General features: G+C 50.8%; 1 protein-coding gene across 1 annotated transcript; it reads left to right on the top strand.

Moving 5' to 3' along the window:
- The first annotated feature begins 621 nt into the window (after window positions 1–621).
- On the top strand, window positions 622–18,850 carry ANKEF1 (ankyrin repeat and EF-hand domain containing 1). The gene is made up of 7 exons (XM_015427419.1): window positions 622–765; window positions 5,090–5,213; window positions 10,064–10,889; window positions 15,092–15,318; window positions 16,105–16,328; window positions 17,944–18,075; window positions 18,689–18,850. Exons 1-7 carry the CDS (start codon window positions 637–639, stop codon window positions 18,848–18,850), a joined length of 1,824 nt encoding a protein of 607 aa, XP_015282905.1. The 5' UTR covers window positions 622–636.
- Window positions 18,851–20,750: the final 1,900 nt, after the last annotated feature.

Raw genomic sequence — 20,750 nt, 5'->3', positions numbered from 1 at the left:
ACCTCCCTCACAGGAGATGGATCAAGATGGGTAGCCATCAATGCTCCCTCTAAGCTGTGGAATCCTGTTGGCAAAAATTCTACTTTGTGAGCTACTGGCATTAAAGAGCGAGCGATTTGGCTGCTGCATAAATCAGTTTGCTCTGGGGCCATCCTTCCTGAGCGGAGACAAAAATGTCTGAGCTGGAGGTTAACAAACTGTGAGCTGGCTCACACTAACTCAACTTAGAGGGAACACTGGTAGCCATGTTAGTCTGTCTGTAGCAGCACCTGAACGGCTAACAGTGCTTGTGGCAGGGGAGGAGCTTTTTTGAGTCACTGCTCATTTCTTCAGAACTGAAGAAGAACTTCTGAAGAACTGGACTCCTGAAGAAGGGAGCAGTGTCTCACGAAAGCTCCCACCCTGCTACATCACTGGCTTTTGGAAAGGGAAAATGAAGGGTGAATCGTGAACACCACAAGGAGCTCCTTGGCAAAAGGCTGTGATCAAAAAATATGATAAAAAGCCATTTTTCCCTCAGCTCGTCTGAATAAATTCTCAGCCAGAGAACTGGAACATCTGTTTGCTTGCGATGCCCTTTCGGTGTGTACATGATGGGGTTTCTCTCATTTCCAGGCGACAGGCCGCACGGCCCTAATGGAAGCGGCGAGGGAAGGCGTTCTGGAAATCGTCCGGGGCATCCTGGAAAGAGGCGGCGATGTTAATATTTTTGACAACGAAAGACACCACGCTGCACATTTTGCGGCCAAAGGAGGTTTTTTTGAGGTATTCTTGGTTGGTGGTGCAAAGGTACCCAGAAGAAAAGGTACCCAGTTCCTCGTTGCGGGGTGGAGTGGGGTGTCAGTTCGTTTCTTGTTTATAAGCACCATTCGGGAGTGGTTTCTTTTCCACTATGAAAGGGATCCCAGAAACGCTTGTGCCCCTTAGTCATACCCAGGGGTCCTTTCGTAGAAAAAGAGGTGCAGGAGCTCATTAGCATAACTCATTAGCATAACTTATTTGCATATGCCACACACCCCTGACGTCACCGTCGGAAGGCAAGCCCACCACTCAAGCTCCACTGGACTGTTTTGGACAGCTATTGGGGGGGGGGAACGTGCAGATCTGCCCTCGCAGAGGAGGGAGAGCTTGTACCTGAAGGTGGGTCGGGGGGGGGGGGCTCTGCAACTTACCTGGCTGCTTCTTGCTCCTTGTGGCCCAACTGAGGACTGCTGGGAGTAGGGCGTGGTGGGGCTTGTTGCATGTGCCTGCCCCCTGGGCTCCTTACTGCCAGAGCTCTGCCCCTGTGCACTCCAGCAGGAAGTGACCCCTGGTTATAGCAGGTACTCATTTGCATATTAAGTGACACACCCCTAATGTAGCCAATCTTCCAAGAGCTTACAGTAGCTCCTGTAAGAAGAGCTCTGTAAGCTCTTGGAGGATTGGCTACATTAGGGTGTGTGGCCTAATATGCAAAGGAGTTCCTGCTACAAAAAGAGCCCAAATGTCAAAAGGCAGGTGCTGGTGGTGGAAACAATTCAGAAGGTGGAGGATTCCTCCACCCCGGGGCCTCATTTCCAGTTGTTCAAATGGAAATTTTGGAGGGGAGCACTGTAAAAAATATTATAAAATATATTTTTGGTTGACATGAATGAAATGCTTTTTATGACAGGTCTTTATTCTCTCAAAATGCGTTGCATAAGAACGTAATGACTCCCCCCCCCCCAGTTTTTCCAATAGAAATGTCAAAGGGCATTTTTAAAAAGTCTACGATTCCTCCCTCCCCTTTGGAATGAGTAAAATGTTTTTAAGAGAAGCTTTTGCCCACACAGAGTGTATAGCATGAAAACACCCGAGGACTTCTTTTCTGTTTTTCCACTGGATAAACCGGGAAGCCTTGGGGGAAATGGATTTGTCTTTTCCGCTTGCCGTGAATGAGACGTCCTGAAGATTGCAGAGGGTACAGCGGTTTGCAGCTCTCTCCCTCTCTCTTTCGTCTTGAGTATATCTGCAATTTTGCTGGTAGAGAACAAGCAATTAGTACTTTCCCATAAATACGCCGGTGGATAAAGTTCTGTCTGCTGACCGAGTTATAAATGATGTGTTTTATGTTGTTCAAGTGACAAAATGGGTTTAGGTTTGATAGGAAAGGAAGGATGGGACATGTTTCCATCCCCCTTCCCATTTTTCAAAATGGAAAAGCATTTTCTACGGCTTCCTAATGTAGAGAAGATTTATACTGCTGGTCATATCACATATTTTTGAGGATGAGTCTTTCAACAAATATATGGACACATGAAGCTGCCTTAGACTGAATCAGACCCCCCCTTGGTCCATCAACATTCAGCATTGTCCACTCAGACTGGCAGCGGCTCTCCAGGGTCTCAGGCGGAGGTCTTTCTCATCACCTCCTGCCTGGTCCTTTTAACTGGAGATGCCGGGGATTGAACCTGGGACCTCCTGCATGCCAAGCAGAGGCTCTCCCACTGAGCCACGGCCCCTCATTACAGCTCTCCAGGGTCTCAGGCCGAGGTCTTCCTCATCACCTACTACCTGCTACTTTTAACCGGAGATGCCGGGGATTGAACCTGGGACCTCCTGCATGCCAAGCAGAGGCTCTCCCACTGAGCCACACGGCCCCTTCCCTTGATGCCTGAGGATGCCTCTCCTGTGCTGTGTCTCCCTTCTCCCGTGCCCTGGAGAGTTTTGTGAGTGTGCACCTCCTGTGCTTCATGAAGTTAGGCAAACTCTGGAGGACGACGGAGGACAGGAGGGCCTGGCGTGATGTGGTCCATGGGGCCGTGAAGAGTCGGACTCAACTGTGCGACTGAACAACACCCCTGCTCGTACTCTCCGTTCTCCAGGAGAACCAAGAGCAGATGTAAGCAGTGGCTGGCCAACCCCCAAGGCCACTCTGGTCTTGGTCAAGCTCGAGCTCCACCCTGTTGGGTTCTGATCGGGCCTCTGGACCAGAGGAACCAGCCTGGACAGAAGGCTTAAGGGATCCACTGGCCGTACCAGTTGCGGCTTCTTTAAACCCATCCGCAGAACTGTGCTGCCACTCAAAGAAGAACGGCTGATGTGCCACAAAGCACAATCTGTCACATGGGTGCATCAAGCCATGGGAAGGGTTTTTTAAAAAAGCCATTTCTAATGCTGATTAAAGACGCGGAACTGAATTAGGACGAAAGTGCATCCCGCGGCTCGGATCCTGTGTGCGCAAGTGGAAATACAAACGGACTTAGAATCTCTCAAGCAGCCAGGACTCTGCAACAACTCTAATCGCTTTCACACACTCCCAAACACAGTCCTCCCACAAAATATCCTCAGCTGAATCCCCTCAGCTGAAAGCAAATAAAAAAACAATCACCCCTCTAGCAGCTCTGTCTCCTGCTCCCGCTCAGAGCTCAGCTGGGTCTTCCTATGTAAGTCACCCAAGATGGGATACAATAAACCCAATTCGGCAGCCAGCTGTCTCAATAGCGCAGTCACCCACAGCGCTGTTCTATGCGCTTCTGCCAGGCGATGCTTGCATCCCATGATAGGGGCTGATGATGGAGGACTACCACGATGGTGGGATAGTGGCGGCGGTGGCTGCTACTCAAAAGCCTGGTGGAAGAGCTCCGTCTTACAGGCCCTGCGGAACTGCACAAGGTCCCACAGGGCCCAGATCTCCTCTGGGAGCTCATTCCACCAGGTATAATTATAAAATTATGCATGGGGTGGAGAGAGCTGACACAGATAACTTTTTCTCCCTCTCCCCAAAAACTAGAACTCGAGGGCATCCAGTGAAGCTGGTGGGCAGTAGGTTCAGGAGGGACAAAAGGAAATACTACTTTACACAGAGAGTGATGGAAATGTGGAATTTGCAGCTTTAAAGGGGGGACTAGATGGATTCATGGAGGATAAGTCTCTCCATTGTTCCTAGCAGTGGTGACTGAGGGGAACCTCCACACTCAGAGGCACTGATCCTCTGAGGCCCAGAGCGAGGAGGCAACATCAGAGGAAGGCCTCGGCCTCTCTGCCCTGTTGTTGGCCTTCCAGAGGAACTGGCTGGTCACTGTGTGAGACAGGATGCTGGACTCGGTGGACATGTGGTCTGATCCAGCAGGGCTCTTCTGGTGTTCTTATCAGGTGTTCTTATCAGGGGAAGGCCTCGGCCTCTATGCCCTGTTGTTGGCTGTCCAGAGGAACTTGCTCGTCACTGTGTGAGACAGGATGCTTGACTACATGGACCACTGGTCTGATCCAGCAGGGATCTTCTGATGTTCTTATAAAGACCTCAGTCTCTCTGCCCAGTTGTTGGACCTTCAGAGAAACCTGTTGGCTGCTGTATGAGACAGGATGCTGGAGTAGATGGACCACTCCAACATGGTCCAACAAGGCTTCTCTTATCCAACATGGATTCTCTTATGTTCTTAAGACTTGCAACATGAGGGTTTTGGCAGGGAACCAGATTATGGTGGTAATCAAGGAAATCTAAGAGAGGTTCTTATATTGTGAGCAGTGTTCCCCCTAAGCTGAGTTAGTGTGAGCTAGCTCACAGTTTCTTAGCCTCCAGCTCACAGATTTTTGTTTTAGCTCAGGAAGGATGGCTCCAGTGCAAACTAATTTATGCAGTAGCCAGATCGCCCGCTCACAACTTTAATGCCCATAGCTCACAAAGTAGAATTTTTGCTCACAAGATTCCACAGCTTAGAGGGAGCATTGATTGTGAGAAAGGAAGAAAAGTACTTCTTTCTCTACCTTTTCGGTCCCCTGCATAACTTTGTGAACCTTTGTCATGTCACCCCTCAGTTGTCGTTTCTCCAAGCTAAAAAGCCCCAACCTCTTTCACCTTACTTCGTGTTCATTCCCCCAGCCTTCCACGTTGGATACAGTAGGGGACTCCTGATAAGGCCAGATGTTCAGTGCAGTAAAAGTTCTGCCATTTCTGTTTCAGAGTTTCCTATCTGTCAGATATTCCCTCTCCTGCAGTGGTAGCTGTTAAATTGTTTAAAGGTCCAGCCAGTAGCTACAGTTTTGCTCCTGAGGAAAAATAAGATCCACTTGACTGCAGGGGCAGATAATCGGTTTTTAAATGTGATGAAATTGACTTGGCTTTCCTTAGATCCTGAAGATTATTTCTGCTTACGACGGAGATGTGGGCCTCATCGCCATGAATGGAAACACCCCCCTTCACTATGCGGCTGCGGGGGGCTTCGCGGAATGCTGTAAATTTATCGGGCAAAGAGGTGAAGATGGAATGCGGCAATCTCTCTTTTTCTGTCTGTCTGTCTGTCTGTCTTGGGTTTCCTGACCTGGGGAACAAGAAACAATTGCAGGGGGTGATGTGAAAGAACTTTGTCCCAAGACCTCGGAGAGCAGCTGCCAGTCTGAGTAGACAATACCGACCTCGATGAACTGAGGGTCTGATTGAGTAGGAGGCAATCCATGTCTTTGTGCATGCCCTTTCAGAACTAGAAACTATGATCTCTTTATTGATTGTTAATAGTCTACCTTTGCCACTGAGACTTAAGGCAGATTACAGAAGACGATCGACTGATTGATCGATGTAAAACATTTATTAGTCCTCTTCTTTCCTTACAAACCTACATAGAATAAAGTACATAGTTGTGAGCAGGTGATTTGGCTACTGCATAAATCAGTTTGCTCTGGAGCCCCATCCTTCCTGAGCTAAGACCAGAATGTGTGAGCCGGAGGCTAAAAAACTGTGAGCTGGCTCACACCGACTCAGCTGAGAGGGAACACTGCTGCTACTAGCCCTAACCAAATGCAGTCCAAGATGAAACTGCCTTCAACTGCCTCCTGAAGACTGAAGGTGAGGGGCTGCCACCGAAGAGGCCGTCTCTCACGTGCTGACCAGGGGAGCTGCTTTGATGGATGGGGCAGTCGCCCTGTGATCCCAATTCCCAGGCAGGAACATATGAGAGGAATTCAGTCAAAGCGCCAGTGGGTGTTTCCCCATCAGTGCCTCTCTATTGGGTTCCTGCATGGATTCGGACTAGCCAGTTTCAGCCAGTGCCTCCCAATAGCCATGCACGTAGATTCTGCCCTTGCAACAGCCTGGCAGAATTTGGGAGAGGGAGCCACTGCTTGGTTCCCCATAGAAGCTTTGGACTGGTGGTGGAGGTTGACCCCCAGTCACCTCTCTTATAGAATCATAGAGCTGGAAGGGACCTCCATCTAGAGTCTAGCCAGTGTCAGCCAGTGCCTCCCAATAGCCATGCGCGTAGATTCTGCCCTTGCAACAGCCTGAATTTGGGTGAGGGAGCCACTGCTTGGCTCCCCATAGAAGCTCTGGACTGGTGGTGGAGGTTGACCCCCTGTCACCTCTCTTATAGAATCACAGAGCAGGAAGGTGCCTCCAAGGTCATCTAGTCCAACCCCCTGCACAAGGCAGGAAATTCACAAATACCTTCTCCCCACAACCCCAGTGACCCCATTCTGTGCCTAGAAGATGACAAAAAAACCTCCAGGATCCCTAGCCAGACTGGCCTGGAGAAAAACTGCTTCCTGACTCCAAAGTGGCAATCAGCATTTCACTGGGTGTGTAAGAAAGGGCCATGAGAACTAAGAGATAAGAGATTGGATTTATACTCTGCCCTTCACTCCCCGAAGGAGTCTCAGAGCAGTTTACAATCCCTTCCCCACAACAGATACCCTGCGAGGTAGGTGGGGCTGAGAGAGCTCTCTCGAGAACTGCCCTTTCAAGGACAGCTCTGAGGGAACTTGTGACTGACCCAAGGTCACACCATCATCTGCATGTGGAGGAGTGGGGAATCAAACCCAGTTCTCCCAGATTAGAGTCCACGCTCTTAACCACGACACCAAACTAAGCACTGAAGCAACCCGTCCTGCCCTCCCTCTCATGATCCACTTAAATTCACAGAATCGGCATTGCTGTCAGATGGCCATCTAGCCTCTGCTTGGAAACCTCCCAAGAAGGAGAGCCCACCACCCCCTCCCAAGAGGAAGCTTGGAGCTTTCCTCCAGCTTCAGGTGCCTCACACACGAAACACTTGCATTGGTGGAAGAGCCACTTCCATCGGAAAGCACTGAAGCAACCGTCCTGCCCTCCCTCTCACGATCCACTTAAATTCACAGAATTGGCATTGCTGTGAGATGGCCATCTAACCTCTGCTTGGAAACCTCCCAAGAAGGAGAGCCCACCACCCCCTCCCAAGAGGAAGCTTGGAGCTTTCCTCCAGCTTCAGGTGCCTCACACACGAAACACTTGCATTGGTGGAAGAGCCACTTCCATCGGAGAGGCTGAAGATGACTCGAGTAATAGTTTCTCTTGCTACAGGTAGCAGGGAGTTCACTGGCTGCATCCATACACCGTTGGCTATTGCATATTATCATGCTAGAAGACCAATAACTGCTGGGGTTTTTTCTGTATGGGCAAGGCAAGCCGACTGTGAACGGTTGCTGTAGTACAATAGTCCCTCTACGATAGATTGTGCAACTTCTGTTCTGGTTTAATGACTCTTGAAGACGTGGTGCTGCCTTCAGCTGAGTCAGGCCCTTCCTCCGTCGAGGTCAGTATTGGCCACTCGGACTGGCAGCCACTCTCCCCTGGTTTCAAATGTTTGCCACCCCCTGCGTCCTGATCCTTTTAACTGGAGATGCCGGGGATCGAAACTGGGACCTTCTGTCGATAAAGCAGATACTCTGCCACTGGGCTGTGCTCCCTTCCTGACAGAATGAGCACTTGGGGCTGCCTGATCGTGAGTGGAACTCGCTGGTCTCTCAAGCTCAGTCTTGTCTGCTTTGTCTGATGGCATCTCATCGGGGTCTCCGGTCCAGCCTTTCACACCACCTACTACCTGAGCCTGCTTACCGGAGATGCCAGGGACCGAACCGGGGACTTCCTACAGGACGGGCAGGGGCTCTCCCATTCGGTCGTGGCTTCTCCTTTATCGTCCCTTCTTTGAAAAGCTTCTGTGCTGGCCGGAGACAGAGCGAAAGGCAGAAACAGCCGTGCCACTCTCCTTCCCGGAAGCTGAGGGGCCAGGAGAGGTTTGCCAGGAAACCTGGGGACTGGCAGCTCTTCTGTTTGTTGGGTTGCATTTACTTATTATTTCAGTTTATATACCGCCCCTCCCCCACGAAGTGGGGCTCAGGGTGGTTCAAAGCGGTATAAAAACAAAGATAATGAATATAGTTAAGAACATAAGAACATGCTCTTAAATAAAGAACTGGCGGTCTTGAAGCAGCAGCCGGACAAACCCTTGTCAGGGATGTTCTCGGCTGATTCTGCATTGAGCAGCAGGTTGGACTAGGTGGCCTCTGTGGCCCCCATGCCAACACTGTGATTCTAAGACTATCGGAGAGGCCATGCTGGATTAGGCCGAGTGGGTCACCCAGCCCAACACTCTGAGACCGATTTCACACAAGGGCTGCGCCGCGGTCACACCTCCCTTTGTCCCACTTCCATGGGTCAATTTCCCTCTCAAAGCACTGCGGCTGCATTTTGACCCGCATCTTCACCCGATTTTCCCCGCAGTTTCGTGATCCTTAAAAAAAACCAGAATCCCAAAACTGCGGGGAAAATCAAGCAAAGCTGCGGGTCAAAATGGGGCCGCGCGGCTTCGAGTGGGAAATTGACCCATAGAAGCGGGGCAAAGGGAGGCGCGACGGCGGCGCAGCTCTTGTGTGAAATCGGTCTCTGTGTTTTCCCACAGTGGCCAAAATCCAGGTGCCATCAGGAGGTTCAACTATACTCTTTATAGTCAGAGCAGTAGTAAATACCAAATATAAAAAGCAAACAATTGACAGTGGATAGTGGTGAAGCCAACATTAAGCCCCCCAAATACACTTAATTGAGAAAGACCTGAAGAAACGCTCATCCTGACAGGCCCTGCAGAACTTGGGGGGGGGGATCCCACAGGGCCCGGGTCTCATCTGAGAGGGGATTCCACCGGAAACTAGGGCTACAACCGAAGAATGGTGGATTCTCCCCTGGTGGATGCCAAATGTGCAACCCAAGGGCTTGGCACCACCAGTAGGCCACAAGATGACCCGCTGCTGCTCGGGGGGGGGGTCATGAAGGGAGAGGTGGTCCTTCAGGTATGCTGGTCCCAGACTGTTTAGGGCTTTAAAGGTCAAAACCAGCACTTTACATTTGACCTGGAGACCAGGGTTGCCACTCACCTTGTTGGGACTTACAAAGAGGCAAGTGTGGGACGTGGCACGGCACAGAGTGCCCTTCCCTTGGCAATTTAACACCGTTGGAGTAGTTACTGTGTGTCTTCCAGCAAATATATGGCCAGGCCTGAGGTGAGCCGTATTTTGGCTTTCTATGCATCAGGACTGATTACACTTGGATTTTATCTAATTATGTCTCAGCCTCTACTTCCTGCTTTTCATGGATTTTTTGATCTTGTCCTGTTCTATATTTAAAAACCTTCATAATCTCCTGTATAAACATCTCCCTAATGAGGGCCTACCACATGCATCTGTTGAAATAGATTCTAGTCCATGAAAGTGATTTCTGGAATGAACATTTCAAGGTGTCACCAACTGCTGTTTTGTTAAGAAGCCCAAGAGTAATAAAATAAAACAATACAAGAACTCGTGGGCACTCGATGAAATTGCTGAGCGGTCGGGTTAGAACAGATAAAAGGAAGTACTTCTTCACCTAAAAAGAGTCATCAACACATGGAATTCACTGCCACAGGAGGTGGTGGCAGCTACAAGCATGGACGGCTTCAAGTGGGAATTAGATAAACCTATGGAGCATAGGTCCATCAGTGGCTATTAGCCGCAAGGTACAGATAGGAACTCTCGGTCTGGGGCAAGGGATGCTCTGTATTCTTGGTGCCTGGGGGGGGGGCAACAGCGGGAAGGCTCCTAGTGTCCTGGCCCCACTGCTGGACCTCCTGAGGGCACCTGGTATTTTTGGCCACTGAATGACACAAAGTGTTGGACTGGATGGGCCATTGGCCTGATCCAACATTGGCTTCTCTTATGTTCTTGCGTTCTTATCCACTTTTATTGCAGAATTCCATATATGAACATGTTTTTTTGTTAAAGATCTCTCTTGTTTTTTTGGTGAAATGTATTTTACCAAACAATTTAGGCTGTGATCCAACGTGGAGGAATCTGGAGAAGAAGACACCCAGAGCCGTCGCAAAAGACGCTGGATGTAAAGCAGCATCCAAGGAGATCCGTAAAATCGAGCGCCGTTTTGCCAAATATTCCAAGCCGAAACCCGGGGTGAAGAACCCCAACCCGCCCTGGGCTGTCCGGCTACATGACTGGTCTGTGGAGCACCAAGCAAGCCTCCGGGAGGCCTTTGAGGTGGTGGACCGAGGCGACGGCACCGTCTCCAAGGAAGACTTCCTTGCCATCATCGAGGAGAGGTGTCCCTTTGTGGATACGGAGCAGCTCCCCACTGTGGCTCACGCTCACGAGAAGACCCGTGCCGGGGGAGTGAACATCGAGGAGTTTCTGAGGGGCAACCGGTACTTGCAGAAAGCGTTCCTCCTCTCGTCTTACGGCCCCAAGAAGAAGAAGGGGAAGAAGGCGAAGGGCAAGAAGGCCAAGTTTGCCATCCCCTTGCCCATCTGTGTCATCCCAGAGGCGTCTCGGCCGCGGCGCCCCGATGGCGGGCCCCCCGACTACATGGTCCAGACTTACCAGAACATCACCGACTGCAGCCGCTTCAACCGCGACCACCCGCCCGAGCATCCCATACAGGACGATTCCTGGTGGTACGTTGATGACCCGATGAAAAACTTCTCCAACATCAACTACCTCACTAAGGCTGGAGACCTCTCGTCCCTGAAGAAAGCGTTTGAGTCGGGGGTCCCGGTGGACGTGAGGGACCATTTCTACAAGACACCGTTGATGGCCGCCTGTGCGAGCGGCAATATGGAAGCCGTGCAGTTCCTTTTAGAGAAAGGGTAAGTCGGCATTCTGGTTGGGGGGATCGGCATCGTGCGAGGCATTTCCCCCTGGCCAAGAGACATCCCCTTGCGTTGAGGAGAAGCGGCTGCATATTTAGTACAAGGCCTGGCAGGTTTAGCTGGGGGGGCCACAGTGTCTGTCTGTCACCTGTTTATGCTGCTTTTCCTGCAAACACCTTGGGGCAGCTTTTACGGCTCTCGCCCATCTTCCGCTGTATTCTTGCACCAATCCTGTGAGACAGGTCAGGGAGGGAGGGAGGGAGGGAGGGAGAGAGGGAGAGAGAGAGACAGACAGTGGACCATAGTGGTAATGGCAAATTCACACACACTGAATAACATGCTTTCTGTCCCCTTCCAATGCACTTTAGTGATCATCTGCAAGTGGATTTTGCTGTTTCACACAGTAAAATCCGGAGCTGCGGTGGCTCATGTGGTTAAGATGCTGAACTGCAGGCTGTGGAAGGTCAGTAGTTCAGCAGTTCGAGACCCGAGTTGTCGCATGATGGAGTGAGCTCCCGTCTGTAGTTCCAGCTCCTGCCAACCTAGCAGTTCGAAAGCAAGAAATTGCAAGTAGATAAATAGGTACCACTTCGGTGGGAAGGTAACAGCGTTCCGTGTGTCTTGGTGTTTACTCATGCCGGCCACATGACCACAGCGATGTCTTCGGACAATGCTGGCTCTTTGGCTTTGAAACGGAGATGAGCACCACATCCCTCGAGTCGGATTCGACTGGCTTTCGAGCAAGGGAGCCTTTACCTTTACCTTTACAATAAAATCCATTGGCAAAGTGCACTTAAAGTAGACAGAAAGTACATTACTCAGCATGTGTGAAAGTGCCCAAAGTTTATGGCTCAACAGAGACTTGAACCCAGAGTTCCCAGGTCCTAATCCAGCATCTGAGCTACTGTACCACACTGGCTCAGAGATGTGAAGCTCACTGGGGGACTTTGTGCAAGTTGCGGTGTCTTGCCCTGTCCTCTAGGGCTCTGTATGCCAGTTTCCCGGACTTCATTAGTCCCACCACTCCGCTACACTGGTTCGCCAGGTGGGACAGCAGCAGCTGCCTCTATTGCATGTGTGTGTGTGTTGGGTCTGCTGGGTAGTCTTTATCATTTTTATGGAGGTTTTGAAGTGCATCCCTGGTGGGAAGGCATGTGAACTCCGCTGCATGAGCCTCCGCCCTCCTCCGCCTGACGGGGATGGCTTCCCGTCTCAGAGCCACGGGAGAAAATCCAGTGGCTTCCGAATGGCAAGCGGTGGTTTGACTGACAGTACGATGTTCCTGTTTTAAACATTTTTCATGGTGTTGCTGTAGGAGTTAGATCAAGATGGGTCACTGTGTAAGCCTGTAGCAGGAGAAAAGAGCCAGAGTCCGGGAGCACCTGAAAGACGAAAACAATTTGTGGCAGGGGAGGAGCTCTCGTGAGTCCCTGCTCACTTCTTCAGATAGATCAAGATGGGGTGGCCGTGTTAGTCTGTCTGCAGCAGGAGAAAAGAGCAGGAGTCCCAGGAGCACCTGAAAGACTAACACAGGCCCCGGTCACACAGGAGGATTTGCCCCGCGAAACAGATGGGTTGAGGGTGGATTAAACCAGCGTGATCAGATGCCAACATCTGGCAAGCGTTGCGCCCCCGCCCCCAACCCGTCCCTTCCTGCCGAAGATGCGGATCTAAAAGAGACTAGTGAAAGGGCACTACCAACTGGATGATGCTCAGCAACAGCGGCCGTGGGATTGCCGATGCGCGGTTATCCCATGGTATGTGTGGTAATGGCAAACTGTGCATACGCACAACTGCTGCGGCTGGCCCTCCTTACCCTTCTTAGAGTCGCTTCCCCTGCAGCATGGGATTGCGGCTGCCGGCAGAAGTGCAGAGCCTCGGGGGACCTGTCTGATCCCGCTGCTGCGCTTCTGTTTGTTGTGGCTCTAAAAAGCCGCACTTCTCCCGCGGCTGTTCCTGCTCGTGTGACCGTGGCCACAATCTGTGGCAGGGGAGGAGCTTTCCTGAGTCCCGGCTCACTTCTTCAGATACAGCTAGAATGGGAGTCCATCTGTCCTTGTATCTTGGAGAGTAGAGCGATTTCACATCCAAGGTATGAGGCCAGATGGGTTGACATTCTAACTGTGTCTGAAGAAGCGAGCAGGGACTCACGAAAGCTCCTCCCCTGCCACAAATTGTGTTAGTCTTCAAGGTGCCACTGGACTCTTGCTCTTTTCTGCTGCTGTAGGAGTCGTAGACCAAATTGCAGTACTGCCATTTTTTAAATACATAAGAACCGGCTTTTCTTGGTGATTTTGGGTGGACTGGCAGAATTCACCTTGGGCACCAACAGGGATGAGGCTTCCCTCCCTCCAGGGGGCGGGCTCTCGTCACTCATTCCTGGCCCCTGGTTTCTGCTTGAATCAGGGTGTTATGTCCGTTGACTGCCACCAGGCGCCAGCGACTCATACCTGAGCTTGGTTAGCAGAGACAACAGGGACTGGGATCCTGAAACCTCTAGTGGTCACCAATGGGAACTTTGGCGGGAAGTTTAAACCCTCCAATGGGACCTGGGGGTGGGCCAAGGGGAATGCCTATAGTTGGCCGACCGGCCGGTATTTCTGTGTTACGTTGTGTACTGGTAAACATGTGCTGAGTATCACTTTGTTTCCTGATCATTCGGTGCGTCGAACCCACTACACAACAGAGCGGCAGGAGAAAACAGGGAGGGGGAAACGGCACTGGGCAGGTAGTTGGGTGAAACAGCCACTGCAAGTGGACCAGGTGAACAGTGAGCCTCGCTGGGGGGCAGCAGGCCTCATGCCTGGGGTGGAAGTAAACGCGGCTCTTTCTGGGCTGTGGTCACACACGAGAAACAATCCATTTTCAATCCGCTTTCAGTGCACTTTCCAACTGGATTTTCACTGTGTGAACAGGCCAAATCCAGTTGGAAAGTGCATTGAAAGTGGACTGAGAGCGGATTATTTTGTGTGTGTGACCGCATCCTTGGTTGACCTGAAATAGAACCGTGGCTCCCTGTGAGTGACTGGCAGAGCCACATTAGGGCTTTTGTGAGCCCTTCACACGGCTGTTGTCTTTGTGGGCCCCTCTGACCCAGGGGTCACTTTGTAGAAAAAGAGGTGAAGGAGCTCATTAGCATAACTCATTAGCATAACTCATTTGCATAGGCCACACCCCCTGACATCACTGGAAGTGTGTCAGAAGGCAACACCCACCGCTCAGGCTCCACTGTATTGTTTAGGATTGCTAGCTATTTGGGGGGGGGGGACATGCAGATCTGTCCTCGCAGAGGAGGGAGAACTTGTGCCTGAATAAAACTTGGTCTTAAAGGTGCCACTGGACTGTTTTGGGCTGGGGGGGGGGCTCTGCAACTTACCTGGCTGCTTCTTGCTCTTTTTACCTGGCTGCTTCTTGCTTTGACTGAGGGCTGCTGGGAGCAGGGGGTGGGGCTTGTTGCATGTGCCCGCCCCCTGGGCTCTTTACTGCCTGAGCTCTGCTCCTTTGAGCTCCTGCAGGAAATGACCTCTGACAACGCCAATATTAAAAATTATGAGATAACTTTTAATACTTCAACATTTCCCCCCCCTGTCGTAGGCAACATTTAACAGGTTTCTGTGGGGCCTAAAGTTTTATCCTTTTCTGATGTGAGAATAGAAAATTAAAACGTTTTCCTTCGAACCTAAAAGTTCCAGTTCCCCCCTTCTGATTTTAATAGAAATCAAAGCATTTTTGTGGGCCCCTAGAGTATTGTGGGCTCTAAGCCCTGTGCCTACTGGATCATTTGGCCCAGCTGACCAGCACTGACTGGAAGCCATGCCTGTCTCAGAGCCAGTGAAGGAATTCCACGCAAGTGTCCCAACAGCACATTTCCCATTCACAAATGAATTCCAGATGAAGAGCCAGTTTGGTGTGGTGGTTAAGTGCTCAAACTCTTATCTGGGAGAACTGGGTTTGATTCCCCATTCCTCCACTTGCACCTGGCTGGATGACCTTGGGCAAACCGTAGTTCTGATAAGAGCTGTTCTTGGAAAAAGAGCAGTTTCTGTCAAGAGTTCTCTCAGCCCCACCTACCTCACAGGGTATCTGTCTGTTGTGGGGAGGGGAAGGGAAAGGAGTTTGTAAGCCGCTCTGAGACTCCTTTGGGTTGTGACGGGCGGGGTATAAATCCAATCTCTTCTCTTCTTCTTCCTTCTCTGTAGGGCCAGTGTGAATGCAACGGACAATTTCATGTGGACCCCTCTCCACCACGCATGCCACGCCGGTCAGCAGGATATCGCTGAACTCCTCGTTAAATCTGGAGCAAATATAGATGCCCTCACAATCAACAGCGGCACCCCGCTCATGAGAGGCATCGAGAGCTCCCGTCTGGACACGGTGCAGTACTTAATCAACAGCGGTGCTAAAGTTCAGCTGGCAAACAGACGAGGTGAGTGTCGCGGCAGTGCTAACCGTGAGCGGAGCTAACACAGCCCTCCTCTGCCACATTGCCCCCACATATCTATGGGCACTTATCTTAGGAACATCAAAAAAGCCCTGCTGGATCTGCCCAATGGTCCATCTAGTCCAGCATCCCATCTCACACAGGGGCCAACCAGTTCCTCTGGAGGGCCAACAACAGGGCACAGAGGCCGAGGCCTTCCCCCTGATAAGGACCTCAGAAGAGCCCTGCTGGATTACACCAACTAGCCCAGCCTCCGAACAGATAAAAGGAAGTACTTCTTCACCCAAAGAGTGATTAACACGTGGAATTCACTGCCACAGGAAGTGGTGGTGGCGGCTACAAGCATGGACAGCTTCAAGAGGGAATTGGATAACCATATGGAGCAGAGGTCCATCAGTGGCTATTAGCCACGAGGCAGAGATAGGAACTCTTGGTCTGGGGCAAGGGATGCACGGTATTCTTGGTGCTTGGGGGGGGGAGTGGGAACAGTGGAAGGGGGCTTCTAGTGACCTGGCCCCACTGCTGGACCTCCTGATGGCACCTGGTATTTTTGGCCACTGTGTGACACAGTGTTGGACTAGATGGGCCATTATGTTCTTAACCGGAAGCTTGCACACATCTTCAAGGAAAAACAAGATCCAGAGAAGGGGGGGGGACGACACTTATCATCACCCTTTGAGGGGGGAGCAAAAGGCACACTTTAGCAGAGAGTGTCCCGGTAGGAGCTCCTGGCTTCCCGGCACGTAACCCCACCTGCCTTCTTGCCACCAGGTCAGAACACGCTGGAGATCGCCCGGGCCTACGCTGACAACCGTTTAGTCCACTTTGTGCAAGATACGATGGACCGCTTGCCCCACCCGCCCGAGAACAAGATGGATAAGCAGAAAGGGAAGAAAGGTGCCAAGCCTAAAGCACCTGCCCCGCCACCCAAGCCCAAGCCCCCCGACTCTGCTGCGAAGGAGCCAGGGAAGGAGGAGGTAAGGAGCACCCAGTTGGCCAGGCCAGCACCTCCGGGAGCCCATGAACCGAACCCTCCACCGACCCTCTCTCGCCAGGTCTCGGAAGCTCAGCAGGGCTGGCCCTGGCTCGTGTCTGGAAGGGCGGCCTCCAAGGCGTAGGGACCCCTGAAACATCTCTTGCCTTAGAAAACAAGCCTGGCTTGCCACCTAGTCGTGCAAAATGCCGAAAGAGCTAGAACTTTTGGCTGCCAGACAATCTTAGGATCTCCTGGCTGTTCTATACACAGACCCATATGATTGTTAATTCCCGAGACTGGCTGAAACTCTGCGCTGAAGAATGACTACCGGTCGGCAATGCTCCCTCTAAGCTGTGGAGTCCTGTGAGCAAAAATTCTACTTTGTGAGCTCCTGGCATCAAAGTTGTGAGCGAGCGATTTGGCTCCTGCATAAATTAGTTTGCTCTGGAGCCCCGTCCTTCCCGGGCTAAGACAAAAATGTGTGAGCCGGAGGCTAAAAAACTCTGAGCTAGCTCACACTAACTCAGCTTAGAGGGAACAATGCCAGTCGGCCTGCGCAGGGAGGCAAAGGGCTGGTTGGCAGGCAGGGCACTTCCCCTGGGAGCCCTCCTCTTCCCTAGACTCCATACGTGGAGAGCCAGTTTTAGGGCCTGCTTTTGGAGAGGGGCTGGAGCTCTGTGGGTGGGAGAGCCCCTGCTCTCAAGTCCGAGCCCTGGCAGTTCCACATTGAAGCCGGGCGAGGGAAAAGGCAGTTCTTCTGTGTTTAGCATGAGAAAACCATTCCTGAGTCAGCACAAAATAAGGAATCAGTCATGTCTGTGCAAATCTACTTGTCTGGGATGGATCATCGCTTTTGCCAAATTCGGAATGTTTGGGGGAAGACCGGCTTGACTGCTGGGGGCCATTGGCAGTTGAGGAACGGGCATAAACGGTGCAGAGAGCCATTTTGGCGCAGTGGTTAAGAACGCAGACTCTAATCTGGGACAACCGGGTTTGATTCCCCACTCCTCCACTTGCAGCTGCTGGAGTGACCTTGGATCAGTCACAAGTCCTCTCAGAGCTGTTCTCTCAAGGGCAGATCTCAAGAGAGCTCTCTCAGCCCCACCTCCCTCACAGCCAATGCTCCCTCTAAGCTGTGGAGTCCTGTGAGCAAAAATTCTACTTTATGAGCTACTGGCATTAAAGTTGTGAGCCAGCGATTTGGCTGCTGCATGAATTAGTTTGCTTTGGAGCCCTCCTTCTTGAGCAAAGACAAAAATCTGTGAGCCGGGGGCTAAAATACTGTGAGTTAAAAAAACTGTGAACTAGCTCACACTAACTCAGCTTAGACGGAACACTGGTCACAGGGTGTCTGTTGTGGGGAGGGGAAGGGAAAGGAGTTTGTCAGCTGCTCTGAGACACCTTTGGGTAGTGAAGGGCGGGGTAGAAATCCAATCTCCTCCTCCTCCTCCTCTTCTAAATAGTTCGACAATATGTCAATTTCTGCTGCCTCAAATATTTTTGTCACAAGGTCGCGTTCCGTTCTGTTTGGTGATGCATTTCTGATCAACACGTGCAACCGATAAATGCAGGCATGTTCATCCTGCGTGTCACGTCGTGACACGGTGATACGTCTCTTTCAGGCCCCACCACAGCCAGAGCCTGTCGTGGAGAAATCTCTCTTTGAAGAGAAGAAGGAAACCCTCAGGGACAACGTCGTCCACCTGAACTCATTGATAACTCGAGGAGCTACCAGGAAAGTCAATATCACTTTCACACCGAAGAGAGTAAGTGCTCCGGGGGAGGGGACCCCTCTCTTTAATTTGCACTGAAATGCCATGTCCCTTGCTTTTGTGGGCGACTCAGCATTTCAGCCCCTTGTGGGAGGGGCCGTGGCTCAGTGGCAGAGCATCTGCTTGGCGTGCAGAAGGTATCAGGATCAATCCCCGGAGAGCACTGCATTCTGGGTCTCGAGCACAGACGGCTTCAGGAGGGAACTGGATAAACATATGGAGCAGAGGTCCATCAGTGGCTATTAGCCACAAGGTATAGATAGGAACTCTCAGTTTGGGGGCAAGGGATGCTCTGTATTCTTGGTGCTTGGGGGGGTCAACAGTGGGAGGGCTCCTAGTGTCCTGGCCCCACTGCTGGACCTCCTGATGGCACCTGGTATTTCTGGCCACTGTGAGACACAGAGTGTTGGACTGGATGGGCCACTGGCCTGATCCAACACTGGCTTCTCTTATGTTCTTATGTTGATACCTTGATTTACCTAGTGTGACAAGAATGTCAGGGTGAAAAAGTGAAGTTACATATATTTTCTTTATTATTTAAGAGTGGTCAATGAAATAAATCCTGTCACAGTGTAATCTCTGGATCGATTCTCTCCCCTTCCCCCAGACATGGAGTCCAGAAGCATCGACCAAAGACCTTCTCAGGAAGAGGGAGCTGCGTCGGCAGCGTTTTACTTACGAGGTGGACTTTGAGGACTTCATGATGCCCTTTAAGAGGAATTTCATGCAGAAGGCTCGTAACCTGAACCAGGCTTTGGCCTTACGCTGATCACGGCGTGATTTCTGCATGGAAAGAAATGAGACGAGCCTGAGAAGAGATGTCTCCTAGAAGGCCTAATCATGTTGCTTCTGATTGTGATGAACTTCTACGTTCGTTTTTTGGCTATGCAATTTCAATATGGTGCCTGGTGGAAATCTCAAATGTGGGTGGAGCTTTGATTTCCTGACACTTTGGAAATGGGTCCAGCTTTCCCCCTGAGCAATGAGATTGAAAGTGAATGGCTGGGGGCCACGGGGAATTTACTTTTGATGAATTCCATCAGCAGAGCGTGAATTCCTTGCTCCCCCTTCATGCCACAATCCCGAATACCCTGTGAAATGGTGTGCCGGGGAGCTGGGGGATCCCCCAAGGAACATCATGGTGGGGGGAGTCATAGGTCTGGCCCCCCAAGGGGGAGTTGGCCAACAATGCCCCTCTTCGTCCAGCAGAAGTCCTTTGTGGGAGCAAACCCAATATATATTGGATGAAGCCTGCAATGTAGGTCATCCACATTAGATGGAAATTTCCTTTTGTTACCCTATCCTGGTCAGCTAGATCCTGATCTCTCTCATTGCTTGGAAAGTAGACCGAACCCCGCTGCTGGAACTGGAAGGCCAATTATTTCCAGGTGCTATAAATATCCGTCGTACTGAGCCGGGTGGCTCTGAATCTAGGTCAGACCCAGAGTTGGTGCAAGGCCACCGAAATTCCCTTGGGAAGGACGTCCAGCTGCCGCTGATGGCGCGTGCCGTTTTGTTTTGTTTCCCCCCACGTGGGTGCATCTGGGGCAGGGAGCACTCTTTGGGTTCAACATAAATAGGGACATCGTGCAGCAACGAAGTGCTTTGTGATTTCTGCAGGTTTGGTCTGTGGCTCTGCATCAAGGTATTACTAAAAACACCTGTGGGAAATTACTGTTTATCCAAGAGTGCAGGTGGCAATTGCTGCTTTTAAAACAACTGCTGCTTTTAAAACAACTGGTATGAAAATGTATACAGATGTGTGCTAGATGCCCACAGAGTAATACAATGACAGAAGAGACTAGATTAAAGCCATAACATCATTTAGTGTCTGGTAATGAAAAACAACCACTTATTCCATCACAGAAAAAAATACAAAGGTCGATAAGATTTCACACAGCCGTCTGCTCCAGACTCTCTCAGTCTATATCCTTCTAACAGTCTTGTGTTCTCAAAAGCAGTCTGCTCCAAATTCAATATCTCTTTCAACACTTATTCCGGATATTTAAGTGTTTCAGACCTTTGGTCTTTCCTCAGGAACCAATCTATAAATACAGAATTCCAGTGATATTACATTGAAATTACATTATATTACATTGGTTTATCAGTCTCTATAAAATAAAGTGAGTATAAAAGTTGATAAGTAAATCCATTTTACCCTATATAGGAGTCTCACATTCTATGTTACCTTCAGGTTGACCCGTTCATTGATACTAAAAATACATTAACAATAGTCACTATAACATTCATGGTTGGACCCACACCTATTTACATTACATTACACATTCAATTTATATACTGCTTCTTCCCAAGGGCTCAGAGCGGTTTACAGAGACATTTAAACCACCTAACTAGGGCCACAGTGCAAGGGGAAGGGTGAAAGCCTACCAGGCACCTAAGCAGCAGTGATCTTCCTCTGTTGTTCTTTTCTCCGTGGTGGGTTCTTCCAGGCGTCGGTGTCTCGGCGAAGGTCTTCCTTTTTTTCACAGCGACTCCTTCTGGAGGGGGCCTCACGGTGCACGGCTGTGCAACGACTGCAGCAGTTGGTCTCCGTCCTATTGGCTCCGACCATGCCACGTCGTCGCGTTGCCGTGTCTCCTGGACCAATCTCCACCCGGTTGCTCGCTGCTTTGCCACCGGACCGCCGCCATGTTCGTTGGATCGCCGCT

Source organism: Gekko japonicus, unplaced genomic scaffold (genome assembly GCF_001447785.1).
Source record: "Gekko japonicus isolate JY-2015 unplaced genomic scaffold, Gekko_japonicus_V1.1 scaffold2403, whole genome shotgun sequence".
Classification (NCBI taxonomy): domain Eukaryota; kingdom Metazoa; phylum Chordata; class Lepidosauria; order Squamata; family Gekkonidae; genus Gekko; species Gekko japonicus.
This window is presented reverse-complemented; position numbering and strand designations above follow the sequence as displayed.

What these genes read in the sequence shown, in the direction of transcription:
- ANKEF1 (XM_015427419.1), top strand. Translation starts at nt 637, where the DNA reads ATGGAAGCGGCGAGGGAAGGCGTTCTGGAAATCGTCCGGGGCATCCTG. An exon ending in CAGTTCCTTTTAGAGAAAGG is followed by an intron (nt 10,890 to 15,091) that starts GTAAGTCGGCAT and finishes CCTTCTCTGTAG; the next exon opens with GGCCAGTGTGAATGCAACGG. An exon ending in TCACTTTCACACCGAAGAGA is followed by an intron (nt 18,076 to 18,688) that starts GTAAGTGCTCCG and finishes CCCTTCCCCCAG; the next exon opens with ACATGGAGTCCAGAAGCATC.